This window comes from Delphinapterus leucas, chromosome 16 (genome assembly GCF_059928025.1).
Source record: "Delphinapterus leucas isolate spDelLeu-1000000601 "Yukka" chromosome 16, BTC_Dleu_Yukka2, whole genome shotgun sequence".
NCBI classification, from domain to species: Eukaryota; Metazoa; Chordata; class Mammalia; order Artiodactyla; family Monodontidae; genus Delphinapterus; species Delphinapterus leucas.
In genome coordinates this window covers 25,541,207-25,567,061 of record NC_143144.1, presented here as the reverse complement: position 1 = coordinate 25,567,061, position 25,855 = coordinate 25,541,207, and the positions used below count along the sequence as shown (strand labels likewise).

At 52.6% G+C, this 25,855-nt stretch overlaps 1 protein-coding gene across 2 annotated transcripts in view; it reads right to left on the bottom strand.

Annotated features, from left to right (window-relative positions):
* ADAMTS14 (ADAM metallopeptidase with thrombospondin type 1 motif 14) overlaps nt 1-25,855 on the bottom strand; it is a 116,945-nt gene that overhangs the window by 12,829 nt on the left and 78,261 nt on the right. The window contains exons 16-23 of one of the 2 annotated variants that reach the window (XM_089897619.1): nt 24,073-24,236; nt 21,934-22,102; nt 21,353-21,485; nt 19,311-19,518; nt 16,366-16,495; nt 16,147-16,257; nt 8,665-14,447; nt 714-8,091 (exon numbers count right to left, since the gene is read on the bottom strand). In XM_089897619.1, coding sequence (XP_089753745.1) covers nt 13,954-14,447; nt 16,147-16,257; nt 16,366-16,495; nt 19,311-19,518; nt 21,353-21,485; nt 21,934-22,102; nt 24,073-24,236 — 1,409 coding nt within the window. In that variant the 3' untranslated portion in view covers nt 714-8,091; nt 8,665-13,953. Of the gene's footprint in view, nt 1-713; nt 14,448-16,146; nt 16,496-19,310; nt 19,519-21,352; nt 21,486-21,933; nt 22,103-24,072; nt 24,237-25,855 lie in introns of both variants that reach the window. The other variant, XM_089897618.1, reaches the window with a different exon arrangement.

Below are 25,855 nucleotides of genomic sequence, written 5' to 3'. Positions count from 1 at the left end.
CTTTTACACCATTGGAGAGACTAAAATGTAAACATCCTTTCTGGAAGGCATTGGGAAATATATATCAGGTGCCTTCAAGATGTGGTTTTGGTACACTTTTCACTCCAGTTAACTTCTGGAAAGTTAACTTCAGAAGTTAACTGGAAATGTCTTCTGAGAAAAATGAGGTAAACATGAAAAGATCAACCTTGTATCACTGTTTACAATAACAAAATTTAGAAACAACCTCAATTTATGGTACTAGGGGATTTGGTTAAATAAATGATAATTTGCCATACAATGGGGTACTATGTGTCATTAAAAGTAGATATGTAGCTTGACATATTTCAGGATGGAAAGCTGTCATTCTTATATTGTTGCAGGGGCAGTAGGGAGGGGAGAAGTTACTGATGGCACACAAAGTAACATCCTGTGTATGTGTATGTGTGTGTGTGTACAAACATACTCCCTTACACATGCACTTCATAAATGCACATATCTGAATATGTCTGCTAAGTAGAAACACGAACTTTTTTTTCTCTCATCAGTTTTATAGATTTTTTTCAATAATGAGCCTATATGCCTTGTGCAATTTTTTCAAGGAGAAAAAGATCTGGGGTGCAGGCCTTGGGGATTTCTCCTCAGTGGAAGCTGGGTTCCTCCCCAGCTGTGATCCCACCCCCTAAACCTCCACCTCCACCCACACCTCCCCCTTCCCCCAAGCCCTCAGGCACCTGAAGTGATGCAGGGAACAGGTGTTCCTCGGAGTTCCAGGTCAAGAGGCTCTGTGTCTTCCCCTCTTCCTCTGCCTGCTTGGTCGTCTCAGGTGGACAGCCTGGAGGTCCACCAGGAGGTGGTTTCCAGCAAGAAAGGGACCAGAGGCCAGGCTGCCCCACGGAGGCTGGCTGTTTCCGGGAACGTGACAAGGCTCTGGCTGCTCCCCTAGAAGATTGGGAAGCTGAGTTTCTTGCCCTCCTTGAGATATAGCCTTCTCCCTCCCCCTCTCCCTCCCATCTCCCTCCCCCTCTCCACAAGAGCCCCAGGGCCAACAGCTGAGTCCCAACAGAAGTCACAGGCTGGAGCCCCAGGGAGGCCATCTGGGCACAGAGGACAGTCATAGTGAGGACCTCCCAGGCCACGTGGGCAAGACAGTGAGGGTAATCTACGCAGGTGATGGAGTTTAAGAAACGCTGCCCCCACATATGGCACCTTGGCATACTGAATAGTTTAATCTGAAGGAGTCTGCGGAAACAACAGAAGCAGGAAGGTCACTCTGCCCTTCCCCCGTCCTTCTCCTCTGAAGCAGGTCATAATCCCTCAAGGGAGAGGTGCCCTTATACGCAGAGGAAAGTAGCCTCCAGCTCTGAAGACAAAGGGTCAGCGAGAAGAATCCTAACACACAGGACTTACTACGTGTCCCCAGTTTCCTACACTCACCTCACAGTCCTGAACCCGTCACCCTCGCACGACTACCCACCCATCATCACCCCCGGCACAGAAACACTAAGGCCTGTTTCTTCAGGTCTTCATATTCTTATGAAGGCTCCCATGACACATAAAACTTCTATCAAACAAATCTGCGTGCTTTTCTCCTATAAATCTGTCTTTACCGGTTTAATTTTCAGACCCAGACAGGGACCCCAAGAGTGTTGAGGAAAACGTTTCCTACCCCAACACAGACCTGTCCCTACTGCTCCAAGGGCAAGGAGACTCAGAGCTCCAGGAGGCTTCCTAAGGTGACAGCTGTGGTGGCCCCTTGCAGGAAGGTGGCCATGGCCAGAGAAAGCTTGGCAGACCACGACAGGGCTCTGAGAGCGAGTGAGGGCTGACAGACCCTGAGCATCTGGTCACCCCATCAGGGCTCTGCCAAGCGTGGGGCAGGCGTGGACACAGCCGTGCAGTTGCACGGGCCCTGAGAACCGCCTCCAGGATAAAGACAGGCAGCCTGACACCTGGACCCTGCTCTCCATCATTCCTGTGCAACCTTTCCAAGCTAAAAGAAGTGAGGGATGTTTCCAACATTGCAATGGAAAGAGGCCTGGCCCTCGGTGCTAGTCCTAAGGCCGCTTGCTGTTGTTACTAATATTCACGATAATGACGATGAAGCTAGCACTCGGCAAGCGCTTGCTGTGTATCAGGCATCGGGCAGGATCTCACTTAGTCCTCACCGACCTGTGATACGGGTACGGGTATCGTCACTGGGAGGTTCGTCACCTAGCCACATGGTGCTTAACTGGCACAGCCAAGACTCAGGTCCCAGGTCTGTCCTACTCCAGGTTCTTAATCACTAAGACCGTCACAAACACTCATTCATTCACTCACTCAAAACACACTGTTTTAGTTTCTCCCCTATACCAGGCACTTCCTATGACCTCCTGTTCTCAAGGGCTTCTCTGCCCCCTCCCCCTGGCCAGGTGGACACACTGTATGGGGACAAGGCTGGAGGCCCCCAGACCTTGGATCTGGTCCGTCTCCCTCAGGCGCAGCCCCAGTCTGAGACAGCACTGGGGCCAGGGTCAGGAGTGGCCAGCAACATCACACGGCCCCCTGCCTGCCTGCTAGCCGGGAGATGCACTGCCACCCTTGGAAGAGATGGGAGCCACAGAAGAAGGTGACCTCGCACAAGTCCCTGCCCTCTCGCTAGAGTCCTCAGATATAAATGGAGTGGCTGGACCAGGTGATTCTGAAGTCCTCCGAGAGCCCCTGGCCAAAAGTTCTAAGCTGCTGCACCTCTCTGGGCAGGTTGGTGTCTTTTTTCCTAAGATTCTGCAAGTGTGAGGTTTTTATATTTTAGCAACTGATTTTAAAATCTTATGTTTTAACACAACATTGTAAAACAACTATACTCCAATTAAAAAAAAAAGACACACACACAAATCTTATTTTCCAATGTTTTTGCATGTGAGGAAAAAAAAAGGACTGACCCAGCCAACAGGACATTATTAGCCTCCACTCAGTTATAAGAGCCTACCACCTCTGGTAATGAGAGGCACCGTGCTATCTTTAAATGTTATTGTTTTTCATTATATATAAAAAAAAATCCATGCTCATTGCAAATGTTTGGAAAATAGAGAAAATTGGGAAAAGTAAAAAATAGAGTCAAGACCCCAAAGAAAACTACTAGTATCTTTTTTAACATATTTTCTCATTCTCCAAGATACGACGGTAAATAAAAGAGCAAGGTGCATTAAAATGTGTTTTAAAATCTTATGCTTCAGTTATTCCTAGAATCCCAATATCAAGTATTTCTAGGATTCTATGATTCAAAAATTCTAAGATTTCCTTATTCTAAGACTCTCTGGCTGCAGGAAGGGAGACCAAAGTCCTCTTTTCATGCCCTTGTGAGCTACCATTTGGGTAGAAGGGAGAGAGAATGGGTTATTCCATCCTCACAGCTCCCTAGGACTTGGACAGGCTGTGTAAGCGTCTCATCCACGCCCATGCCAGCCCTCCAAGGACGCCCCGGCCCATCCTCTGCACCCTTCCCCGCGACTCACTGAGGCTGGGTTCTGGTGTTTGCCTCTCAGAAGGTGTTTGGTGGGTGCTGGCAGCCCTGGAGCCTCAGCCGCCATGGCCTTGGTGGGGCCTGACCCATGAGGTGCGGGCCCAGGAAGAACACACTCTTTCCCTCTCCCTTTACGGTGGGGGCCAGAGACACCTCCAGGTGGGTGCTGCCCCACCAGAACCAAAGGTTCCAGGCCTAGAATAGGCTGGTGGGGCAGGGCCTCCCAGCACACGGTAAGGACTCACCCAGGAGCTCGGCATTTGGGCTTCCCCGACATGGGGTCCGAGTGGTGGTGGTGCAGGGGACTCTGCCGGCTGCGACCCACCTCCCCACGGAATAACAACATCCTCTGTGGACGGGTGGGGTGGTAGAGCCGGGGCTAGGGACTGTGGGTGTGCGATGGGTGCCTTCTCTCTGCCCTTCTCCCTACAAGCAACAGCCAGTGCTGGTCTCTTCATTCCTGCCCAGCTCCCCCAGGCACCTCCGGGCAGAGCCTGCGGGGAACCCGGGCAGTAGCTGGCCAGCTCCCCCACTCCCATCACCAGCCAGGCCCTGTCGCCTCCCTGCCCCCAGTGTGTCTCTCCTGCCCCTGCCACTCCAGCCTCTTCCTCACTCTGGGTTTGAGACCCACTTGACAAAAGGAGCCACCTAGCGCTGCCATAGCCCACTGTGTGACCCTGAGAATGTACGTACTTCCTCCCTGGGCCCATCTCCCCATTCTGTAAAGTTGAGGGTCCAGAAAATTTTCAGGCTCCTTCCAAGTCCAGACAGGCTCTGACTCCGTGGGAGAGAAGTGGGGTACGCCTGCAGATGGGCACTACCCCAACTACCCCAACACAAATACATGCCATGTCAACAAAGTCGCTAAAGCAGAGGCGATTTCTCTACTGAAACCCACACGTCGGCGTGGGGTTCCTGCCCCCTGAGGTCCTCAAGCGGCTAGAATCTCTGCGCAGAGTTTGGGGCCCTCCTCAGTATTTCTGTGACTTCCCGGAGTGAGCGTGTGCGTGGGAGGGACTGCCTGCTGAGCTCCGATTTCCAGGGCTGTGCTCACCCCTTTACCTTCACCCATGCATCAGTTCATTTCTCTCAATTTCCACCGAAATAAACAAAAATCCTGACTCATGCAAAGCCCTTAATTTGGACATTCCCAAAGGACTGAGGGGACAGCCACGCCAGAACAATTAAATATTACACGTATTATGCAAATTGCATCCTAAAAAGCCCCCAGCCGCTCCCACCTGCCCCCGCTGCCATCTCTGTCTTTGTGGCTCCCCCCAACCCGTCTCCACAACCATTTTCTCTCCGCATTAAGGGTGCTCTCCGTGGTTACAAGGGGCCCCTTATGCAGCCTCACTTTTCTCAGCGCCCCCAGCAGCGCAGACCCACTTACTCGGTGATACAAATTCTGCTGCTCAATTAGAAGGCAAGAGTGGCTCCAGTCATTTGCTTTCAGTGACATTTCTTTTGTCAGTGGTGATTGCTCTATCAAAGCCTCCTGAGGTTTCTTTAGTGAGCTCCCCTAGTTACGTTTAGAACAGGATGAGACTTTCATACATTTGAATCCCAAAGATTTTTTTTCTTTCCTACAGCACAACGCTGAGATAAAGTGCAGTCCTGCAATTCGGGCCTCAGTGAAGCGTGAGATTTATTACCCTGCAACATGGTGGAAGCCTCGTGCCAGCCTGGCAGTGCCCGGTGTGGGTGGGAAGGTCAAGGGGCCACAGAAGGAACACCCTTCCCTAGGACAGCGAGGTGGGACCCGCGCACCCTGGAGCCCCAGCCCTCCCGAGCTGGGGTGCAAGGCTGCCCCCCAACATCCCTCTTCCACCCCACCCAGCTCCACCCCCCCCAGCAGAGGGTGCCCCGGGAACCTGGGGAGCTAGCTGGAGGGGCTGCAGGTGGGAAGCACCCCCTCTCCTCACCGCTTACCCAGCAAATGCCCCTCGCCTGTCTCGGCCTGGCCCGGAGACTTAGGGCTAAGTCCCTTCACTCACCGGCCTCCTAGGTGCAGGGCCCAGACGCTCTGGGGCTGAGCCCCCATTGGGGCTCACCTTCTAGCTCTGGATGCCTCCCTTGGACAGGTCCCTTTATTCTCAGTGCATCAGTGGCCATATCTGTAAGGTGGAATAATGAAACACAGAATGAGATTATTTAGTGGAAGCACCTTGCAAACTGGCCCAATGCCAGTGTCAGACCCAAGTACAGTATATATTAGCAAAAAATATCATCCCAGGCTGCTGGTTCAGGGCTCCTGCCCAGTATTTAGTCCCCTGTGGCTCTGTGACCCTCCATCCCCCTGCCCATGGCATTCCAGGTGAGAAATCCTTGAACCCTCCAGGTTCCCATAGTTTGAAGATTTCTGGGGCTCCTGCAAACATAGGGACTTGGGGGACCACTGCCTGTGGCCCCAGCTCTGCCCCTCATACCAACCCAGATGCAGAATTTGGTTCCTGCACAAACCGTCAGGAGGAATCCAGTCATCGTGAGCATCTGGGATTTCTGGAGATTTTGCAGGAGTTGTGTGCGTCCCAGGGAAGAGCTCCGCTGTTAGCCCCTGGCATTCAACCACCACTCCCCCCTTCCCCCATCTCTCTCCGCCCACTGCCACCTCCCACTCAGCTCTCACGGAGCCCCCTTGCTCACAAACTGTCGCCCCCAGCCTTCGGCAGTCTTTGTACTAGGGGACCCTTGCCTTGAATCAGCATCCCCCCAAGGGACGTTACCAAAGGCTCACCCAACTGCCCAGAGATGGATGAACACCTCCAGCTCCCTTTGCCTGGGATGGGTGCCTACCCAGCATCCCTGCGTGGCTGAAAGCCTCTCTCAGCTGCGCCCTCCTCCTATCCTCTCAGCCTCCACAGTGTGACCTGGCCTGCGTCCACCCCCAACCCTCCCTGGGGGACGTGGCCACCTCCACTCAGAGTCTCCCTGGCCGCACACGGACTTCCTGAACTTCAGTAGCCCGGAGCAGGACAGAATGCTGGAGATGTTCCTGTCCCCTCAGCCATCCCCAGACCCCCTGCATCCGCTGTATGGGACCCTCACCACCACTCTCCCCTCGATAGGCTGTAGGAATAGCTGGGGGAGGGAGGAATAGGATGGAAATGGCAGCTAACACGTACGTAGCACTTGGCATGTGCACGCACTCTCCTAAGGGCTTTACACGTACCACAAACACGTATGCAACGCATGCAAAAATAAACCACTTAATCCTCACACTAATCCTGTGAAATATGTATTATTTCCATTTTATAGATGAAGAAACTGAGGCTCAGAGAGGTTAAGTAACTCGCCAAAGATCACACAGTGAGTGATGGAGTCAGAACTGGAAGCCAGGCAATCTGGTCTCTGCTCTTTTCCACAGGAGGCTTCTGAGCCCCCATCGTCTCCCTCACCAGGGCCTATGCTCCCCCCAACCCACATGGTAACACCTGGAGCTTAGATGGAACAGAAGGTGGGAAACCACTGGCCTAAGAGGAGATGTGAGATCTGTCAGGAACATATTGCATGAGCACAGGCAAATCTTAACTCCTGGCCTGGACGCTGCTACCACTGGTTTGGTTTGGGCATAGTCATTTGGTCTCTCTGGGCCTCAGTTTCCCCATTTGCACAAGGGGGTCAGACCTTTCTACACATTCTCCTGCTGCTAATCTTGTATGAACTGAAGGCCTAAGTGTCCTCTTACCGACCAGCCAGTGACAGGCTCCTCCTAGGAGACACGACCTCCAGCTGCAAGGCCCGGCGGGCTGCTCACCCCCTCTCCTGGCTTCCAGCTGCCTCTTGGTTTCCAGGGCCCGGTCCCCAGGAAGAATCTAGGGAGCCCTGTGGGAATTTGAAGGGAGGCAGGGAACCCACCACCTCTGTGCATCCCTGTTTATCCTGCAAATGCTGCATTTATTAAGGGCAAGTCCCGCCGTCATGGGCTCACGGTCTAGGGGGCAGACAGGCCTTATTCAGTCACCACGGAGATCAACTCACAAGTGCACCAAATTCTCTGAAGCAGAGGTTGGAGAAACAACCTCTGAGGAAGACCGGCAGGGCCTTGGCAGCTGCGGGAAGGATTTCGGCCTTCTCCCTAAGGGCAATGGAAGCCACTGGATGGCTTTTGGCAGGACCCCTGTGAGGCAGAACTGAACGGCCCCACCCCCAGCTCTCTTTAATGTTATTATCCATCATCAGAGTTTTAGGAACAATAGTAATTCCTCACTTGCTAAGCACTTTCATAGACACTTTCTCCTTTGCTCTAAACCAACCTTGTGAGTCGTTCCATATCCCCATTTTGCAAATGAGGGAGCTGAGGCCGGAAGGGAGGCGGTGGCCTGGCAGGCTGCATGTGGGTCCAAGAGCTGGTGTGGAGCCAGGCCCCCTGCCTCCCTGAGCTTGTCCCAGGGGGACTCTGAGCTTGGCGGGCGCCCTGCTGCCTCCACCTCTCTGGGAGCGATGAGGCGCCGCCAGCCCTGGTGGCCACCCCCTCCCAGGGAGTCCTGGCAGCAGGAACAGGACCTTCGCCCAGCAGCGGAGGGTCTGCCGAGGCGCCTCTGGCTGTCCGTGCACGTTTCTTCCAGCAGCACGCAGCCAGGAGTCCCGGAGGCCGCTGCTGAGGCCTTTTGGGAGGCAGGGGGTGGAGAGAGAAAGATACAAATAAGAAAAGAATCATGCCTCTCCTCCAGCATCCTACAGCCTAGGGAGGCAGAGACACTGCGCTTAGCAGCTCAAGGAGTGATCAGCAATTCCGACAGGGAAAAAGTATGCCCATTTTACAGATGAGAGTCTAAGGATCAGAGAGGTAAAATAACTTCCAATTCCACCCAGCTGGTAAATGGTGATGCTGGGAGTCAAAAGAATCGCTGTCCAATTGGGGGAGGGGAGCAGTTTTCCCCAGGAAAACAGTGCAGCGTTTTCGCAGAGATCTTGGGTGACAGAGATCTCCCATTACCCTGGTTATGTGATTAAAAAAAATTTTTTTTTAACTGAGATATAATTTTCACACAGGAAAATGTGTGTGACAAATGTGTGTAACCACCACCAGAATCAAGGTACAGAGCATCTCCAGCTCTCCACAAAGTTCCCTCATGCCCACTCCCAGTCTCCTTCCTACCCCCAGCCCTGGCAACTAGTCACCTGTTTTCTGTCCTCAGGGTTTTATCTTTTCCAAAATCTCCTGTGGAGGGACTCACCTGGTGTGTAGTCTCTTGGGGCCTGGCTCTTTCACTTCGCAGAACGCTGTGAATATCTGTGCGTGTTGATGCATGCATGTACGTGTGAGTGGCTCACGCCTTTTTATTGTTGAGTAGTATTCCGTCCGTTGTATGGATACGCCAGTTTATTTATCCATTCACTATTTGCTATACGTTTGGGTTGTTTCCAGCTGAAGGCTATTTTGAATAAAGTTGTTAATGGACATTTGCATACAGGTTGCTTTGTGGACAAAAGTTTTCATTGCCCTTGTGTGAGTACATAGGGCAGTCGTTGCTGGGTTGTAGGTAAGTGTATTGTTCAACTTTATAAGGAGCAGTCCAAATGTTTTCCTAAGCGGCTCTACCACTTTGCATTCCCACCCAAATGCATGAGAGTTCCAGTTGCCCAGCATCCTCCCAATACTTGATGTGGTCAATCTTGTTACTTTTAGCTGTTCTAATGGGTAGGAAGTAGGATCTCTTCGTGGTTTTAATGGGCCTTTCCCTAATAACCAATGACGTTGAGCATCTTTTCCTGTATCTATTTGTCACTGTATATCTTTAGTAAAGTGTCCAAATCTTTTGTCCATTCTTTGGGGGGGTTAAGAACTCTTTATATATTCTGGATACAAGTCCAATATCAGATATATGATGTGAAAATATCTTCTCCCAGCTTGTGGGGTTTCGTTTTTTTCTGTTTTTTGCCTTCTCATTTTTTCACCACTGTCTTTTGAAGAGTAGGAGTTTTTAGTCTTGACCAAGTCCAATTTGTCAAGCTCTTCTTTTATGGTTTATACTTTTATTGTCATCTTTGTCTAACCCAAGGTCACAAAGATTTTTAAAAATGTTTTTCCTCGGCAAGTGTTATGGTTTTAGTTCTTACCTTTAAGTCGATTATCCATTTTGACTGAGTCAATTTTCGCACATGATATGAGGTGAAGGTTCAGATTTATTTTTTTCCACGCGGATCTTCCATTTTTCCAGCATCATTTATTGGAAGACTACCCTGTCCTGATTGACCTACCTTGGCACTTTGTTGAGAACTAACCACGATTGTGTGAGTCTATTTCTGGACTTTCTATTCTGTTCCATTGTTCTGTGAGTCTGTTCTTACACCAAAGCCTTACTGTCTTGGTTACTATAGCTTCACAGTAAGCCTAGAAATCAGGTAGCGTAAATCCTCCCACTTCGTTCTTCTTCAGAATTGTTTTGGATATTCTAGATCTGCCATAAAAATTTTATCATCAGTTTGCCAATTTCTAAAAAACACGCAGTCTGCTGGAATTTTGAGTGGAATAACATTAAATTTATAGATCATTTTGGGGAGAATTTGATATCTTAACAATATTGAGGCTTCTTTTAGATATTCTCATGTTTCTCTCAGCAAGGCATTATAGTTTTTCATGTACAGGTATTTTATGTCCTGATGCACTGTGAACAGGTATTGCTTTCTTAATTTGCACTCTCAAACTTGGTTGGAGCCCCCGGGGATGCTGTCGAGGCTCTCCTGTCCTGCCCCAGATACTCCTCGTGTGCATCCAGAGGAGGCCTGCGGAGAAGAGGGGATGAGTAGGTGTAGACTGCCCTGCGCACGGGGCTCCCTATGATTCCAAATTGTCACCCTAACCTTTAAAAATCTGTTAAAATTTCAGTTGCATTTTCTGCTTCTCTGTTGACCACTTTCTTCCATGCTCTTCCATGTTCTGCCAGAGGTGGAAGAGTGCATGGGCCCTCTCTCTTCTAGGGACTTGTCACCCTCTGAAATTTAATCCACCTGGGGCTAAGAGGTATGACTTTGTAGATTATTAGCTTCTTCTCATCGTTAGGGTAGGACTGATATCTTGTAGCGTTCTGCATCCTAAACAGGGTGTAGGTAACTTTTGGTCAGGGCCGTGGCCTGGGCTTCCAAGACCACAGTCCCCTCAGGGATGGGAGGGCCACCGGGAGACTGGAAAAGGGGAAGGATTCCACAGGTGGAGGCCTGGGGGCTTAGAGGAGCCTAAACCCCTGACTCTGGCCCACTCCTGTGGCACGGCCGGATGAGCTGTCCTTTTTTTTTTTTTTTTTAAATCTATGATCTTGTTGTTTGCAATACTCTAGAACTGACAACAGCAGATAAACCTGGTTTTCTCATACCAAAAAAAATTGTGTAGCCTTGTTAGTTATAATACTTTAAATTGTGGGAAAGAAGATAAAAACCCTCTTCCTTAGCTGCTTCCCAATCCTCTACACTTCACCAGGGCCACCCCGCAGCTGAGGTTTCCCTGAGTCACAGCTCATTACTAACTATGACAATTCAGGCAGCAAATCGCAGAACTACCAGAAGAAATGCTGTAAGTGTCTGTGGTGGCGGTTGCTGTTTGTGCGTCTGGTTTTGTGCCCCCAAGAACGTTACTTCCCTGTTGCTGGGCGCCTCGTCAAAGCCAAAGATGTTTCCATTTATGATCGCCCTGCCACCGGCATGAGTGGTACAGGCAGCCGAGTATTATCCTCTTTATTAGGACTCCTTGTCCTGCTGATGGCAGCTGATCAGAGGTCAGTACCTGGAACACTCTGGGAAGGACTCTTAGGGGCAGAAGGCACTGATGGATTGGCAATGTCTGCCATGGGCAAGAGATGGGGAAGCATCGGCATGTGTTTCCATGTGTTATCCCTGCCCCATGAAATGTGCCAGGACTGCTGTCAGAGCTGGGGTGCTGGGGCTCTTAGAGGGCCCCACTCCACCCATACTACCCACCATGGCAAGGACTGCACTGCACCAAGGGCATGTGCCCACCCAGGGTCCATGATCTCCCTCCTTGCAGGCTACACTCTGAGTACAATGGCCCACAGAATGCCCCGCCCGAATGGTCCCAAATCTAGGGCCTGTGGTAGCATCTCCCTAGGTCAGTTCCCCTAAGGTGTGACTGGCTCACCATGTAGGCACCTCTAGGCCCAAGTGGTAGCTGTTTAGAAGGGGCAGTTTCCAAGGGGAAGCTGTTTGCACAGGGATGTAAATGGAGCTTGGACTTGAGGCCTAGACACACACAGGTGTGTGAGGTCCCTGGACAGGGGTCTCCTCTTGCCCTGGGCCCCACAAATGTCAGGGAGGGGCCTGTGATACACTCGTTGAAAGGGTGTGGTAAGGATTAATGATGTCTGTCATGGGCAAGGGGTAGTATGAAATTATACAGCACCTTGCATGTTGGCCCTCCCTACCCAGTAAGATGCATCACGTTCCTTCCACCTCCTGTCTGGCATCCTCCTCCTGCACGGACTTTTCCAGGGAAAGAGCGCTCACCACCTTCCAAGGGAGACACCCCCTGTGTGTTTGAAAGTTCATTAGAACGTCCTTCCCTATGCCGACCCCCAAATTACCTCCCAGGTGCTTCCACCCTTTGGACCAAGCTCTGGACGGTGACTTGCCCAAGGTCACACAGCTACTTGGTGGAGGAGCCTAAGTAGGACCCCCAGGCCCGTTCTTGCCTCTCCACCCTAAGGTGGTGTTTAGAGGAGCCCCAGAGCAAGCAGGGCCATGGCGGGGAGGCTGGGGGCCGAGTCTTCTCGTGGCTCTCTTCCCTCCCTCTCCACCCCCAACCCCAATCATCTTACCAGCCCAGCACATTAGAGCTCTGGCTTTGCTGGCCCTTTCCACTAAAACAGAGAGAAAAAGAAAAACACAGCACAACGTTCTGGGGTCCAAAACAAACACCAAGGACAATGTTAATAAATACATAAAATTGTAAGGATCTGGATCTCAAAGGCACTTAACACAGGCAGGCTGGGTCGCGCAGGAATGGTTCAGTGTGTGCCCCAGCCTTGCCGGGAGGGGGCAGGCAGCGGGCGGAGAGGGCACCTGGGGAGCCCCTCTAGGGCCTCCTCTCTCCGGGGGTTGCCGCCCGGGGCCCACTGCTCCTATTCCTCTAGCCTGGCTCAGAGTGGCCCCCTTGCCCTGGAACAGGAGAACTAGCCAGCACCTCTACGGCCTGCTGAGGAGTCTGGGAGACCCTCTGCATGACTGAGTGAGCATCCCTGGGAGAGGTCCCGGGAACCGGGTGGCTTCCTGAGAGCCAGAGGGCCCAGGGAAGTTACCTGCCCTTGGAGGTAACATGGGTGCAGCTGAGGCTCCACAGTGCTGTCTCCTCCCCACCTGCACGAGGGGCAGATGCTCACGTCCTGCCCTGGGGCACTTGGCCCTTGTCATCCCCAGGACCCGGCTATGAGTGGACTCCGGTCCTCAGCCCTGGAGCCTGGTCACCCCCGCACCCGCACCCAGTACCACAAATGGACCTCCAGTCCAGCTTAAGCCGGGTGGGAGAAGAAGACGCCTGACTCCAGCAGGAGTGGTCTTTGGTAGAGGGCAATGATTGGCAGGGCTCAGCCTGAGAACTCACGTCTCCTCTGTGCCCCACAAAGTCACCTTCCAGCCCGTGCTCTCTTCACGCGCCGGAGTGATGACCACAGTTGCCGTTCCTGGTCCAGCCAGGGGGCCTAGCACCAGCTGGGGACCCCCTGGATGATGAGGACACATGTTCCAGAGTGTCCAGAGCCCCCTTCTCAGGGGGGCCTGGGGTGAGGTTAAAAGGCCCACCTGTAAACTGGAGGCACCGGAAGTAATAGGAAGTGCCACCTTCAGGGGCAGAGGTGGCCACCAACATGGCCCTCCAGCCAGCAAGTGCAAGGTGGACTCTGCCCTTTGGCCATGGCCAGAGGAGGTGTCTGGAGCTCTCGCTATGAAGAGCTGGGTGTGAGATGAACCAGCCTCCCGCCCACCCTAGCCCTGCAGCTGGAGCCTCACGACCACATTCGGCCCCAGCCCACTTCCTCTTGGACCACCCTGTGAGGGTTCCCCCGACCTTCCCCGGCCCTGCTCTGCCCCTCTTGGCAGAGGAGCCTGGTACTCGGGGTCTCCACAGGGGTCCCCACAATTTCTGGCAAAGGGAGGCAGTGTGAGGCCTGGTGGCTGTGTGTGTGTGTGTGTGTGTGTGTGTGTGTGTGTGTGTTGGGGGGACTTAGCTGGCCCTCAGTCCTGGCAGGAGAGACAGCCAGGAGCCCCTGAGAGGTTTGATTCGGTCACCTGGGCTGCTTGCTGAGGTATCTCCGGTTAGGGCTTTCCCTGATCTGTTTCTTCCTCATAGACCCACTTCATGGGGTGAAAAGTGTCACAGCCCCAAACTAGAACAATAAGAAGGCAAATAATTTAAAAGGCAGTCCGTGCTTGCCCCGGCCCCGCTGTGTGTCCTCTGAGCTGGGATGTCTGGGGCAGCACAGAGCATGTAAACTTGACCGGAGGGATGGGCAAGGCCAGGCTCATGTCACCGGGGAGGTGGTGGGAAGGCTGGTGCCTGGATGCTTCGGGTCTTCCCTGAGCTGCCCCTTATCTTCCGAGACTGGTGTAGGGGCCCCAGCCCAGCCCCAGGGCAGTCCCCGGGGGGCACTAGGAGAAGTGTCCCAGAATACTGTAGGGTTCCGTTTCTGGGCAGCAAAGCGGCGCTGGCTCACTGCGGAGCTTGTGCCCAGAGGTCCTGGGAGCTGTGTGGCTTGGCCATGCTGATAGCCGTCTGATCCCGCTGGTCCCACAGTGGGCTCCACAGCCTCTGGAGGGGCCTTGGGTCCTCGGAAGGGGCTCCCAGGAGTGGAGAAGGGTGGTGGTGAGGCCAGGCTGGGGTCCGGGCTCGCATCAGGGCCCGAGGCCTTCGTGGTACAGGACTCACAGCACAGCCGGTGGTAGCCAGGGATGGAGCAGTAGCGATCAAGCACTTCCATCTGGCAGAAGATGGACCTGTCCTCCACACAGGGCTCCGCTGCACACACAGCACAAGGACCGATGCTGGAGGACGCCCATCAGCCAGGTTACAGCTCCCACTCAGCCCTCCACCTCCCGCCCTCACCACCTCCCAATCAACCCAAAGGAATCCGATCCACTCTGGCCAGGGCCAGGCAGATGCCCGGGTTACTCACACTGTGACGAGCAGCTTAAACGTCCTGCCCCTGGTGAGCACACATTTGGAACAGTAAGCCCCCCACCAACAAATTTGGAATCAAGCAGATCTAGGTTCCGATCAAGGCTCTATTACTAAAAAGCTGCAAGGCTTCGGGCAAGTCATTTAAACTGTCCAACACTCAGTTTCTTCTGTGAAATGGGGATAATGCTGACATTTACCAATGAATAATAATATTATTATTGTAAGTAGCATTTGTAAAGTTCCTGGCATAGAGGGGTGCTCATTATATTAGTTTTGTTTGCTTTTGTTCAAGTGTCATCTAAAAATGTTTTTGCATTTCTGTGATAACTTCAGGTAGGTCTCTCCAGATGATGTGAAGGCAGGAGCTGTGCTTTCTATTAATTTTTCCAGGGAAAGAGAAAAGGAGGGGGACAGGGAAGAGGAGAGGAGGGGAAGAGAAAGAGAAGAGAGAAAAGGTACGGTGCTGGCTTAGGGGAACAGGAGAGAGACTAGAGAAAATGGAAAGCCAGTGGCCCCTAGATGGCGCTAGAATTCTAGGGTCAGAATCAGAGCTCCCCTTTGCTCCCAGAGGAAAAGGAAAGGAAACCAAAGCACTTGAACAGCCTGAGCCTCAACACAGGAGCAGAGCAGCAGCAAGACTGGAGCCAGAAGTTCCTTTGAGGACATTTAATCAGACCCCTCTATTTTACAGATGAGGTCGCTGAGCTCAGAGAGTTTCACGAATTTGTACAAGGTCACACAGCCAACTGATCCTCTAACTAGGAGTTTGGGTCTGGGATCTTTCTGCTACTCATCTTGTCAGACCCTGGTCCTTGGGAAGGTAAGAAAGGGAAACAGAGAAGGAACCTAGGAAGGAAGCACAGAACATAGAGCCTGGTATATAGTAGGTGCTTAGTTAATATTTGTTAATGGATGGATGGGTGGCTAGATGGATGGGTGGATGGATGGAAAGATGAGAGGGTGAGCTGCTGGGCTCCTGATCATGAAGCAGAGAGAAATGACTGCTACTATATTTGTTGTTGGCTGACTACTAAGCAGGAATGCACGCATTATCTCATTTAATTCTCTCAACAGCCCTATAAAGAGAGCTCAGAACTACAATTGCTTATCCAAAAATCTTGGAACCAGATATGGTTCATAATTCAGAACTTCTGAGGTTAGAAGAGTAATATTCAGTGTATTTACATTAATGTCCCCAGTGGAGACTGGACGTCACCTTGCAACCAAATACGGCAATGTTTCTGTAGCAAAAGAATAACTAATCTCTCGTTAGTTCAGTTCAGATTTTGCTTCCCAGTGAGTCTGCACCAAATTTAGGGGGACACTTGCAGCTTTCAATATTTTGGAACAGCAGATAAGGAATCATGGACCAATATAAGCATCATCCCCACCTCACAGCTGAGGAATCCAAGGCTCCAAGAGGCTAAGGTCACGTGGACAGACTGGAAGCTGGGTCCACTCCACTGCACGGCCCATGCCCACGATGCCGTGAACACTGGAAGAATGGGGAGGGGGTGGGGTCCAGAGATACACTTACTTGATGATATCTTGTTTATGGGATCTAGGGGCCCAGATTGTGGCACCCACTCCCCGTCTGGGGTCACAAGTTCCCGGACGTCAGCCCTCACTGTGGAATTCTGGAGATTTCCTGTGAGGGGGAAAAGCAGCTCTAGTATTTGGGCTGGGAAGCCAGCCAAGCTGAGCCTCAGGTCTAGGCCAGAGGAGCTGGGCTTGACCCCCATCCTACCCGGCTCACCTCCGCAGGCGGGCAGGCTGCAGACCTGGACCGTGTCCGGCTTGTCCCCCTCACACTGCCCCAGACTGCTGGCGTTGGCCCTGCACACCACCTGCCGCAGCTGGACGCCCTCTCCGCAAGTGACGGAGCACTGCCGTGGGGAGACGGGGGCGGGGGTGTGGAGAGACAGTGGAAGGAGGCGGTGAGCTCTGCAGTCCAGCCAGTGCCCAGGACAGAAAGGGGACAGAGAAGGGTGCCAAGTCTCTGCTGGACCAGAGGGACATGCAAGGACTGCTCTCAGGACAGCACAGCAACTGTCAAATACTCCTGTACCAGGCGGGAAAGAGCCACTGCCCCGATCTTGGAAGCCCCTGAACCTTCCCACCATCTGGAGGGGGCCTGTGGGACCCCATTCCGGCACTACTGCTTGTTTTCACTCTGTCTGGCCTGTGCCTGGGTCCTTAAATATTTTGTGTATCACCCTGCTGCCATCCACTAGCCCAAGGGACCTGAGGCAGGTCCATGCACTTGATGATACCTTGTTAAGGGGATGTAGGAACCCAGACTGTAACAACAGCTAAGCTGAGAGAACTGGGTGATGGGGTCACCATGGACCCCTCTAGCTCTGACATTCAATGACTTTGTTTCCAACACTCAGCTTGTAGAGACATGCTCAAAAGTGTCTTCTTCTCTAAGAGGGAAAGGTGTGGGCACAAGGAACAGAAGACCATTTGAAAGGGCTGCCACACATATCATGCCCTGGAACCCACATACTCTGATAAAGGGGTGGGGTGGCTTCAGGAAAAGCAAGGGTGCCCTACGTGACCAGGTCACCGGGTTTGTAGGCACTGAGCACAGCCTCTCCTAGTGGGATGGGAAGGACTTGCAAAGGTCCACTTCTCATACCAGGGCAGGTGATGAGCAAGGGAGACACAAGGGTCACATGCCACACAGAACAGCGGGACAAAGATGGCTCATCTTCCCAGGAGGAATAATTACAAACAGCAATAGCTCTGGAATGCTCTGCCCATCTTACAGGGGCAACTATCTTCCACCAGCTGTCACCTCTCTGTTTTACGTAAGGGGCCCTTTATGGATCAGCGGTCTTTCTGGTTTATATTCAAACAAATAAAGCTATATATTATGGAGAAGAATATAAAATCTGCACAGGTTGTGTGGGGATTTTTAGTTCTTTAAAATACTCTGTATTACGCAATATTTCAAGCCTACAGGAAGGTATGAGGAAGTTGGTCATGAACGCCTGTTCAAACACCCCCACTAGCAACTTTAGTAAATCAGTATTCTGGCGCATTTTCAAATACCGCGTTGTGCCTTTTTAAACTTTAAGTAAATCGTATCCCCATTGGTAGTGCTACTTCCTTCATACTTCAGTGCTTTTTCTCGCCTGTTTTTCTGAGGGTTATCTATATTGATGAGTGCGGTTCAAGCTTATTCATTTTTCTTGCTGTATAGTATTTTATTACATGAATAGAGCATGGGGTTTTTTTTGGGGGGGTCCAATTTCCTATGGATAGATATTTAGAATATTTCCTGATATTCTGCTGTTACAATAAACATCATTGTGCTTATTTCCATGATCGAATGAGGTTTTAAAAATTGTAATCAAATATGCAGATCATAAAATTTACATCGTAACCATTTTTAAGTGTACAGTTCAGTGGCACTAAGTACATTCACATTACTGCATAACCATCGCCACCATCCATCTCTAGAACGGTTTCTTCTTCCCAAACTGAAATTCTGTGCCCATTAAACATTAACTTCCCATTCCCCTCTCCCCTGGTCCCTGGCAACCACACTTCTACTTTCTCTCTCTATGAATTTGACTGCTCTAGGTGTCTCACATTAAGTGGAATCATACTGTATTTGTCATTTTGTGTCTGGCTTATTTCACTCTACATAATGTCTTCAAGGTTCATGTCAAACTCATTTTTAAGAGAAAACCCCAAACTTGAAAAAACTTCCCTGTGGCCCCTGGACTATTCCACAACCTTCTTACTGTTTGCCTTTTTCTTCCCTGGCCTCCCAGCAATGAACTTGCTACAGAGCTGCCAGAGTGATCTTTAAACCTGAAATCAGAGCTGGTGACATACACGTTAAAACCTTTCAAGTTTCCCGCTGCTCTTAGAATAACTCTAACTCCTCATAAAGCCCTGCAGGATTTGACCCCCTGCCCACTCTCCAAAGATGTCGTGTAACCCCTGCCCCTCTCATTAAGCTCTAGTCCCAATGTCCTTTAGGTTTCTGGAACATGGCAAGGTTGTTCTTGTCTCAGGGTCTTCATATCTCACATAGCTCACACCTCAGGTCTCAGCTCGAATGTCACCTCCTCAGAGAGGCCCTCCCTGATATGTTACCCTGTTTACTTCTGCTCAGCTCCAGCTGCAACCTGTCAATGCTTTTGTTATTGGTACTTGTCTCTTATGTCTCCCTCACTAGACAGTAAGCACCATGAGGACAAGAATCAGGTCTGCCTGGTTGGTAGTGGGTTCCAGGCATTCTTAGTACAGTGTGCCTGGAACGTACTTGGCACCTTAGTTTCCCGACCAGGGATTGAACCCGTGCGCCCTGCAGTGGAAGTGCCGAGTCTTAACCACTGGACATCCAGGGGAGTCCCAGTAAATATTTCTTAATACAAGAGTGTCTTACAGTTTGCTCATCTGTAACACAGGGATATTAGCCCAGGCCTCCTAATTCTGTGAAGGTCAAAGCTGATGGTGAATGGATATAAAGGCCAAGCCCAAAACCATGGCCCAGCATACCGTTGGACTTAGTTTTGAGAAAAATCAGATCAGATGTGGGGAGAGGGATTCAGCCAGAAACACTCGGCCTGCAGGGAGCGCCAGATCTCTCTGCAGCTCCTCCACCCAGACCCTCCTCTTCCTTGACTTTGCAAGGCAGGTGCCTGTCGGCCCAGCCCCTCCCACGCCCTGAGGACAGCTCACCTGGGACCAGGCTCCCGTCCGCCACTGGGCTGGACAGGGCACGCGGTGGCAGGGCCGGCGGGCCTCGGGCCGGTCCCCGGGGCAGGCCTTGGCCGGCATGGCCTTGTGGGTACTGTTGGAGAGGGGCAGCAGGCACTGCACTCCCCGAGTCTGCACCCCCAGCTTCCCACAACTCCGGCTGCAGGTGCCCCACTCCTCCGTCACCCACCTGGAGACAGACAGGGAGAAAGGTGGAGGAAAGGCGGGACTATGGGACACTTCCTCCCAGGGCCACTCCCACTCCCTGAACCACCAAAGGCAGGAGCCACAGAGATGGTTTGGGCTTCAGAATGCTTGGGGGCCAAGCCAACCACCCACGTGGCTCTGCAGCTGTCAGGCGTGTGGCCTTAGGGAGGTCACGTATTCTCTCCTCTGTTTCCTCATCTGAAAAATGGGTATAATGCATATTTAAATCCTGACACCCTGCAGGTCCTTGGACAAGCTATTAACCCCTCTAGGCCTCAGTTACCCCATCTTTACATCAGGATTCTTTCAACACTTCATAAATATTTGCGTGTCTATCATGTGCAGGCACTGTCCTAGGTGCTGACATTCAGCCAAGCACAAACAGATGAAAATCACAGCTTGCAGAGTAGAAGCCCCTACCATGGGGCTCTTGGGACAATTTAAGGACCTGTATATGTAAAGCACATGGCAGAGTGCACGGCATGCAGTAGGCATGTCATAAGTGCAGGTACTATGATTATCACCGGCAGTGCCTGCAGAGCTTTGGTGATCAGCTAAGCCGCTAGTCTCCAAGCGTCTTTTAGCCACGGAGCAGCTTCCAGCAGCATCTTAAGCAGGCGCCCACTGGAAGAGTTAGACAAAAGCAAAACTGCTCTGGTGGGGGGGAGGGAGGGGCAGCCCCCAACTCCCACTCCCCTCTGTTCCCTGAGGCATCATTTAGTAAACGACGGCTTTAGCCAACCCCTTCCCTTAACAAACAAAACAAAAAGCCCCGAAACTTCATTTGACATTTTACAGATAAGGAGACAAGCCGGGGTGGGGTGACCTGCTAGGGGTCATGGCAGAGTTAGCCCCACATGCTCTGTGATCACAGATGTTTGTGGGCAAAGTGGCCTGAATAAAAAGTAATACATAAAAAAGAACCATGGAGAGCCAGGGGGCTGGGGATCGTGGCCCGGGCCGGGCACAGGGAGGCCATGGCAGCCTCTAGCACCGGTCAGCAGCTCCCGCCCTGGCTCTGAGGTCCCTCTACCCTGTGGGAGCAGAGCTGCTGTGGATCAGCAAGGCCGAGTTGGAACCGCCCAACCCTGGGAGGCAGGAGGATAGACTCAGCTCTTCATGGTTTCCTACTGGCCAGCCACCCTTGGCCCTACCTGGGGGCCACTAGAGAAGCCTGCTGGGGCTGAGGACAAGCTGGGCAACAGGCCCAGAGACCAGACATCGATCCTCCACAGATTATAGCTCTCTCCTCTCCCCAAAGCCACCTCCAAGTAACCCCAAGAACATGACCTTGGGCTCAAAAAGAGCCTGTGTCCTCAGGCCAGGGAATCCCAATCAGGGGCTAGACCACAGCTGGGGGCTGGAAGGCCAGACCGCATCCCTGGGCCCCAGATGACTGGGCAGGGAGGAACTGGTAGACAGCGTCCTGGCCTAGGTTCTGGAAACACTGAAATCCTCTTCACCTGCATGGACCCCCTGGATCACTGAGGGAAAGCTGTGTCCCCAGATCGGGCCTCAGCTTCCCCATCTGTAAAATAATCCTGGGAGGAGCAGAACAAAGGCAGCATCTTCCTCCTTCTGGGAGTGAAAGTTAATGCAGAAATCCCAGAGGGGATGGACGGGCAAGGAAGCCCGCGCGGGCCATGGGCAGAGGCTGGCGTGTGGGTGCTCTCTGCTCAAGAAGTCCCGGCTGCGGGGGCTACGTGCCTCCACCCTCCAGCGCTGGCGGAAGCAGGCTCACCCGCCCCTCGTCCTGACGTCAGGGCAGAGAGAGAGTCTGCGGTCAGCCTCCTGTCCCTCCCCCAGAAAGCACTCACGCAGGCTGGGCACACGGGTGCTGGTTGCAGCGCCGGCGGATGGGCTTGGGCCTCTTCCTGTGGTCGCACAGGTGCCGCTGGACCATGTGGTGGTCTCGTCGGCGCCGGCAGCCGTACTTGGTGAACTGGATCCCTGAAGGGAGGACAGCCTGCCGTGGGGGTCAGTCTCACCAGGCCCCCACTGTCCTGCCCAGAGCCTCAGGGACAGTGAGCTCTGGAGAGACTGCAGCCAATCCCCCCTCCCTCTGTGCCTTTGCATCTTCCCATCCCCAAGTCACTTTCTGAGGAAGCCTTCCTTGACCAGCCCATCTCAGGTGTCACTGGTATAGCACAGGTGGGGACGTGGGCTGCTGTCTCTGCGCGCAGCTGGTGAGCCCTTACAGGGCAGAGGTCCTGCCCCGGATACTGCTCTAGCACCCCCAGCCCAGCCCCAAGGCCCTGCCCAGGCACCCTGCCACACCCCAGAGACCTTCAAGGAGAAACTGAGGCACGAGCCGGGGACATGCCAAGTGGAGACGATGTCAGGCCCCCGACCCCTCCCGCTCCTCCCACAAGGCGTCTGCGGTCAGGCAAGCGAGTACCTCCTCCGCAGGCCTTGGTGCAGGGTGCCCAGTTCTTGAGTGCCCACTCGTAGGTGTCCGTCTCCTCCAGGAGCACGTTGTTGCTCCCGATAAGGGGCAGCAGGTCCTCGTGGATGACGTACTTGTAGGCCAGGCTGCTGCGGGGGCCACCCTCAGCTGGGGGGAGCACCTGAAGGGAGACAGACGAGGTGGCAAAGGACTGGAGAGCAGGGAAGCAAGGCCAGCATAGGGAGACCGGGGAGGAGGAGTCAAAGGGGAGGATGTGGGGTCAGAAGCAGAACCAGTGAGGGCCAGGAGGGGGCAGCACTGAGCACGCACTGGCGAGGCCTTTCAGACCTGTAGCCACATGGCAAAACTGAGGCTAATACAACCAACTCATGCAGCTCAATATCAAAAAAACAAACAACCCAATCCAAAAATGGGCAGAAGACCTAAATAGACATTTCTCCAAAGAAGATATACAGATGGCAAACAAACACATGAAAGAATGCTCAACATCATTAATCATTAGAGAAACGCAAACCAAAACTACAATGAGCTATCATCTCACACCGGTCAGAATAGCCATCATCATATATACACTACCAAACGTAAAATAGATAGCTAGGGGGAAGCAGCCGCATATCACAGGGAGATCAGCTGGTGCTTTGTGACCACCTAGAGTGGTGGGATAGGGAGGATGGGAGGGAGGGAGGGAGACGCAAGAGGGAAGAGATGTGGGGACATATGTATATGTATAACTGATTCACTCTGTTATAAAGCAGAAACTGACACACCACTGTAAAGCAATTATACTCCAATAAAGACGTTTTTTAAAAAAAATAACAACTCAAGCTAAGCAGCTACTGTGTGCCAGGCCTCAGAACAGCCTGTGTGCCCATCGGTGATTCTCCTTCCCACACACCTAAGTTCCAATGAAGGCAGGAACCATGTCTGCTGGTCTGTCCTGCTCACCAGAGCACCCACACTGCCTGACTCTAGAAGATGGTCTACAATAGACACTCTTATCACATATAGGACTGCCAATATTTTCTCCCAGTCTGTTCAGGTTATCTTCTCACTTTCTTCAAAACGTCTTTTTTGATGTACAAAAGCTTTCAATTTCCATGAAGACCAATTTATATCTTTTTTGTTGCTGTTGCTCATGCTTTTGGTATCATATCTAAGAATCCAAGATCATGAGATTTATCCCTCTCTTTTCTCCAAGAGTTCTATGGTTTTAGCTCTTATACTCAGGGCTTTGATCTATCTTGAGCTGATTTGGGTATATGGTGTGAGGCAGGGGTTCAACTTCATTCTTCCGCATGTGCATATCCGGTTGTCCCAGCACCATTAGTTGAAGAGATTCTTCTTTTCCCACTGAATGGTCTTGGTACTCTCGTTGAAAATTAATCAGCCATGGGTGTATGGGTGGACAACAAATATAGGGTGAGTAGGAAGCACATGCTGGACTGAATTAATATGCTGACATCAATAGGCTTCAGACCCTGCCCTCTAGGACCTCCCTCACTAATGAGGGTAGCACCAGGAACAAAGCCTGTAGAAGGTCTCCCTGCCACCAGCCGGTGCCAGTAGAGCCCCTCCCGGTCTGGTCTCCTGAGTTAACAATCCCTGCTCCATAAGCCCTGGCTTATGGTCTAGGAAGAGGGGGTGTGGGCAGAGATGGGCCTCAGCTGGGACAGTGGCCCCATCCCCCTCTCAGGAGGCTGGCAGTGCCAGACAGCACTCCTGGGCCACAGGCCACTGGACTCCTGGACTCACTTGCTGGCAAAGCCATAATGCAACTGGATACTGGATGATGGCAGAACGATGGGGGAACCAACCCAGGTCCCTCCAGCTCCTCCTGGGCCCTATTTCTGACCCCGTGTTAAGGAGAACAGACTCCCTGTGTGGGGCATCTCTGATCAGACAGTGAGACAACCATTTCTTTTTTCCTCCTCACTTGCCATCCTCCCAGCCTCGAAGCACAGAGGGCATCTTGGCCTTGCCCAGGCTCCTGAAGACACCAGAACAGGAGGATTTCCACCAGGCCTGCGCTGGCTCAGCAGCAGAGACAGTGAGCTAGGGGATTGGGCTGGGGCAGCAAGCGGGGGGGGGGGGGGGGGCGGGTAGGGGCCACCATGCAGGGTGGGGACTCACCAGGACGGCAATGGCTTCCGGCAGGGGCCCACTGGTCTTGAGGCTCTCCTTGGCGTCCTCCACCGCGTACTCCCACTCCAGGCCCATTGCAGTGAAGGTCCGGCTCGTGGCTTCCTTGCCCTTGGGGTTGAGGATGAAGCTGCCTGTGACCTGGTTCTTCACCGCTGGCCATGGGGAGAGGGTCACACAGATTTCTATTCCCCTCCACAGGAGCACCAGCCACACCTCAGGGGTTTCAAGGCCGTCCCAGTGGGCCTCTAGGGGCTCCCTGCCCACCTGTCACTCCTTCCCACCTGAGCCTTTCTCCAGTCCGATGGATCATCCCACTGCCCCCACATAGCACCCCTGCCTCTGGACCCTAGTGCACACCATTCCTCTCACCTTGTCTCCCCTTCTTCCTGCCCGACTAATCTCCACCCACATTTAAGGCTCAGCACAATTCTCCCCTCCTCCATGAAGCCTTCTTTGATTGTCCAGTCCTCAGGGATTTGCCCTCCCTACAACTTCGACAGCAGAGCATAGAGGCTAAGAGTACAGGCTCTGGAGCCAGATTGATCTGGGAAAGTTACTTAGCCTCCCTGTGTTGCCTCAGTTTTACCATCTGTAAAATGGGAATGGTAATTCTACCTAGCTCATAGGGCTGCTGCCCCATGAGGATAATCGCAGTATCCCTTGCCCACCTACCCTGCCATAGGGCTCTTGGGACAATCAAAGGAGTTCATATATATAAAGAACTAGGCAGAGTGCATGGCATGCAGTTGGCACTTAATAAATGGTAGGCACTATTACGGTCATCAAATCAGCACCTGACTTTTAGCACTGTTGCAATTACAGATATCCTGTCTCTCCCATAGCCTGTCAGTGTACCTCCTCCATCTCAGCGTCCTTAGCCCAGCACAGGGCCTGGCATAGAGCCGGAGTATAAAAAATATCTGTTCATTTTTCCCCCTTAAAGTCCCAGTCAGCGAGTAACTCACAACTTGTAACTGAAAGGCGCTGGGTGACCGGCGGGCGGAAGGTGTGTAGCTGCAGGCACCCCAGCAAAGGCCCCCCAGTTACAGCCTCATTCACCCTGGAGGCATCAGGGGTCAGAGAATGGCTGCACAGTGGGACCCGAGCCCCCAGCCAGGTGGGGATGGCAAAGGCTCTGGAGCCCCGGGGTGTCCCCACCTGGTGTAATTATAAGAGCTAAGGATCCAGGGCATGAACCACATGCTGTTTACTCTGCTCCCGCCTCAGTGGGATCCTCACACGCATCCTAAGGTTGGTGCTGTTATTAATCTAGATGGGGAATCAGAGGCCCTGAGAGGGGCAAGGGTTTGTCCTGGACACACAGAGGCTGGTAGCCCAGTTCTCCGGAGGGCCAGCCTCCCTGCTGAGTGGGAAGAGAGACGCCCCCTCCTTTCCCGTGACCTGATCTCTGCCAGCCCCCAGAATCACCAGACCCTCCAGGCTAGAGCTGAGCATCTCCTCAGGCCCTTGTCTGCCTCCGCAGCTCACGACCACTGCTGTCCCTGGTCCCTGGATGTACACCCCGCCTTCCTGGGGGTGGTGGGCTGGAATCTCCACCACCTCCTACCAGCTCTGAGCCCAGGTCCTACCACTGACCCACTCGGTACCTCCAGCAACTCTTTTAACTTCTCGGAGCCTCAATTTCCTCAACTGCAAAATGGGATAACAAGAGGGTTATCATGAGGCTCCGACGAGATAACGAATGAAAAGCGCCAGCGCAAAGGCCCACACTCGGTGGGTATTAACAGCACGGCTTGTCTTCCCTTCACTT